At 37.9% G+C, this 3185-nt stretch overlaps 1 protein-coding gene across 1 annotated transcript in view; it reads left to right on the top strand.

The window, feature by feature from the left end:
- Nucleotides 1–3185, top strand: part of Anln (anillin actin binding protein) — a 59633-nt gene that overhangs the window by 50682 nt on the left and 5766 nt on the right. The window contains exon 22 of the mRNA XM_005346952.3: nucleotides 1091–1198. Coding sequence (XP_005347009.1) covers nucleotides 1091–1198 — 108 coding nt within the window. The remainder of the gene's footprint in view (nucleotides 1–1090; nucleotides 1199–3185) is intronic.

Genomic DNA, 3185 nt, shown 5'->3' with positions numbered 1-3185 from the left:
TATATATATATATATATATATATATATATATATATATATATATATCTTTTATACCTGGCTATATTCTATATTTGGTTAAGACATTGACTAAAAGCAGCTTTTTTATTCATTAACCAATAAAAGCAACACATAGACAGAAAGACTTTCCACAACATTTCCCCTTTTCTATTTAAATAAAAAGGAAGGTTTTAACTTTAACATAGTAAAATTACATATAATAAAACAGTTATTAAGCAAGAATTATAATTACAGTATTGATATCTATTTTATCTTTTATCATAACTAAGGAAAACTATAACTATTTTTTAACTCCATCAAAGATACCAGAAGGATATAACATTACCCAAGTAAACAGAAAGTGAATTTTTTTTTTAATATTTATTTATTATGTATACAGCTAGCCAGAAGAGGGCACGAGACCTCATTACAGATGGTTGTGAGCCACCATGTGGTTGCCTGGAATTGAACTCAGGACCTTTGGAAGAGCAGGCAATGCTCTTAACCACTGAGCCATCTCTCCAGCCCCAGGAAGTGAATTGTAAGCTACTTTCAAAACTCTAGGATTGATAGAGACATCTCGCTGCCTGGACAGTCAACCAAAGATTTTTTTGTAACATTGGAGCATCCATCTCTAGCCTACGGGCCCATAGTATTTGGCAGACTTTTCTGTGAAGCAGGACATTTTAAAGACAGCTTTGCCTATATTGGCAGATTGTCAGTCACATCAGTCCCTGCTTTATCACATTTGATAATCTAGTCACCCTTTAATCACATACTAATATTCTCCTTGTCTAAAGTCTGTACATCCCAGTGAACTTGTGTGTGATTAGGACAGCCATTCAGAAGATGTGGCACTTCAAGACAGGGACTACATAGCTTCGGCTGACCTTGACCTCACAGTGATCACAAGCACCACACTGCCCGGCTTGGTCTAGATATTCTTAAATGCATTTTTGATAGAACAATCTGACTTTTATTGCTAAATTAAAAGACACAATAAACTCATACAAACATATTTTCACATAAAAATGTAACAGATAAGAACATTTTTCTTTAATTTTCTAATGTCAGTGTTTCAATTGACTTCCAGACCATATTTGAAGATGTTAGTGGTTTTGGTGCCTGGCATCGAAGATGGTGTGTTCTCTCTGGAAACTGTATCTCCTACTGGACTTACCCAGATGATGAGAGGCGAAAGGTAATTGATACAACTCTAGTCAGTGGTGGAAGTCCTGCTGGACTTTCGTTATGCTTCATGCGTATGTATCCCCTGTTCCCACCCCTTAATTCCCTTTGTATGTGTTAACACATAACTATTCATGTTTTGTTTGTGTACTCTTCTACAGCTAAAAATATATAATAGTAATTATATATGTATTTACAAATCATTTCCCTGAGCCCCAGCCTTATATTTAATATACTTACTCAGCAGGGTTTGGTACTGCTTACCTGGATCCTCAGACTCTTTATTATATCCAGGTATCTTTGTAAAGCAATAGACATACCTGTAATGTTTTTAATAGTTTCTAAACAGCATTACATTTTACTAAATAGCATTGCATTATAATATGTAGACGGAGGCTGCTTGTCTGTTCCCAGCTGCCCAGACCATGAAATAATCACTCGAAAACTATATTATTTGCAATATTGTTTGGCCAATAGCTTAAGTGTATTTCTGGCTTACTCTTATCTTAAATTAACCCATTTCTATTATTTTATATTTTACCACGAGGCTCATGGCCATTGTGATGATTTGAATGAGAATGCCCCCACCCCATAGGCTCATATATTTGAATGCTTGGTCTCCAGTTGATGGAACTGTTTGGGAAGGATTAGGAGGTATACTGGCTAATTCTCATATAAGCTCAAGTTATCTGAAAGGAGGGAACCTTAATTGAGAAAATGCCTCTAGGATGATCCTATTGTAAGGCATTTTCTTAACTAGTGATTGGAGTGGGCACAGCCATTGTAGGTGGTGCCATCCCTGGGGTCGTGTCCTAGGTTCTATAAGAAAGCAGGCTGAGCAGGCCTTGGGAACAAGCCAGTAAGCAGCACCTCTCCCGGCCTCTGCATCAGCTTCTGCCTCCAGGTCTCTGCCCTGTTTGAGTTCCTGTCCTGTCCTGACTTCCTTCAGTGATAAACAGTACTATGGAAGTGTAAGCCAAATAAACCCCTTCCTCCTCAAGTGGATGTGGTCATGGTGTTTCACTGCAGCAGTGGGAACCCTAACTAGGATAGAAGGTGTGGCCTTTTTGGAGGTGTGTCACTTTGAAGTCTCAAAAGCCCATGCCATTCCCATTCTCTGCCTCCAGCTTGGGGATTAGAGGCTGTAAGTTCTTTGCTACTGCTCCAGTGCCATGCCTGATTGTTTGCTGCCATGCCCCTCGTCATAATAGTCATAGACTCTAACCCCAAGGAGCCATGAGCCCCACCCCCACCCCAAAACATTTTCTTTTACTAGTTGCAGAAAAATCACTGTTAAAGTCCCACTTTATTGTCATTTAATGCTTTGAATTTGTATTCCCTTAGGATAAATTTCTTTCTGATAAAATCATAGGATCAGAATATCCTCACTTGTTTCTTAATTGCTGTTGTCATCTCAGCAACCAGTAATAGATCATTTATCTTGCCACCAACAGGGATATAAGAATTTCTATTAACCTGCAGCCAGATAATTTTTTTCTTGTCCTATCCGGACTTAATCAACCTGGGATTTTAAAAATAACCTCTGGTACTTTAATTTATTTTTAAAATTACTAAAGGAGTTGGCAGTTTTATTGGCCGTGTATAAATTCTTGTACCCATATGTATCCATTTTATATTTCCCTGACTATTTGATGTCATTAACTTTTGTCTTCACTTTGGTTCTTATACCATAGGAATATCATAACTTCCAATACTACAAAGTAATTATTTTGCAAATACATGATAAATACAAACATATAAAGTAAGATATATAGGTGTCCTTTTGTTGAAAAGAGAATAGGAAGCCTGGCAGTGGTGATGTACGTCTTTAATCCCAGCAGAAGCAGAGGCAGGAGGATCTCTGTGAGTTCAAGGCCAGCCTGGTCTACAAGAGCTAGTTCCAGGATAAGCTCCAAAGCTACAGAGAAACCCTGTCTCAAAAAACCAAAAAGGAAGGAAGGAGGGAAGGAAGGAAGGAAGGAAGGAAGGAAGGAAGGAAG

This window comes from Microtus ochrogaster, chromosome 5, assembly GCF_000317375.1.
Source record: "Microtus ochrogaster isolate Prairie Vole_2 chromosome 5, MicOch1.0, whole genome shotgun sequence".
NCBI lineage: Eukaryota > Metazoa > Chordata > Mammalia > Rodentia > Cricetidae > Microtus > Microtus ochrogaster.
Note: the sequence above shows the minus strand (reverse complement) of the source record. Positions and strands in the feature narration are given on the sequence as shown.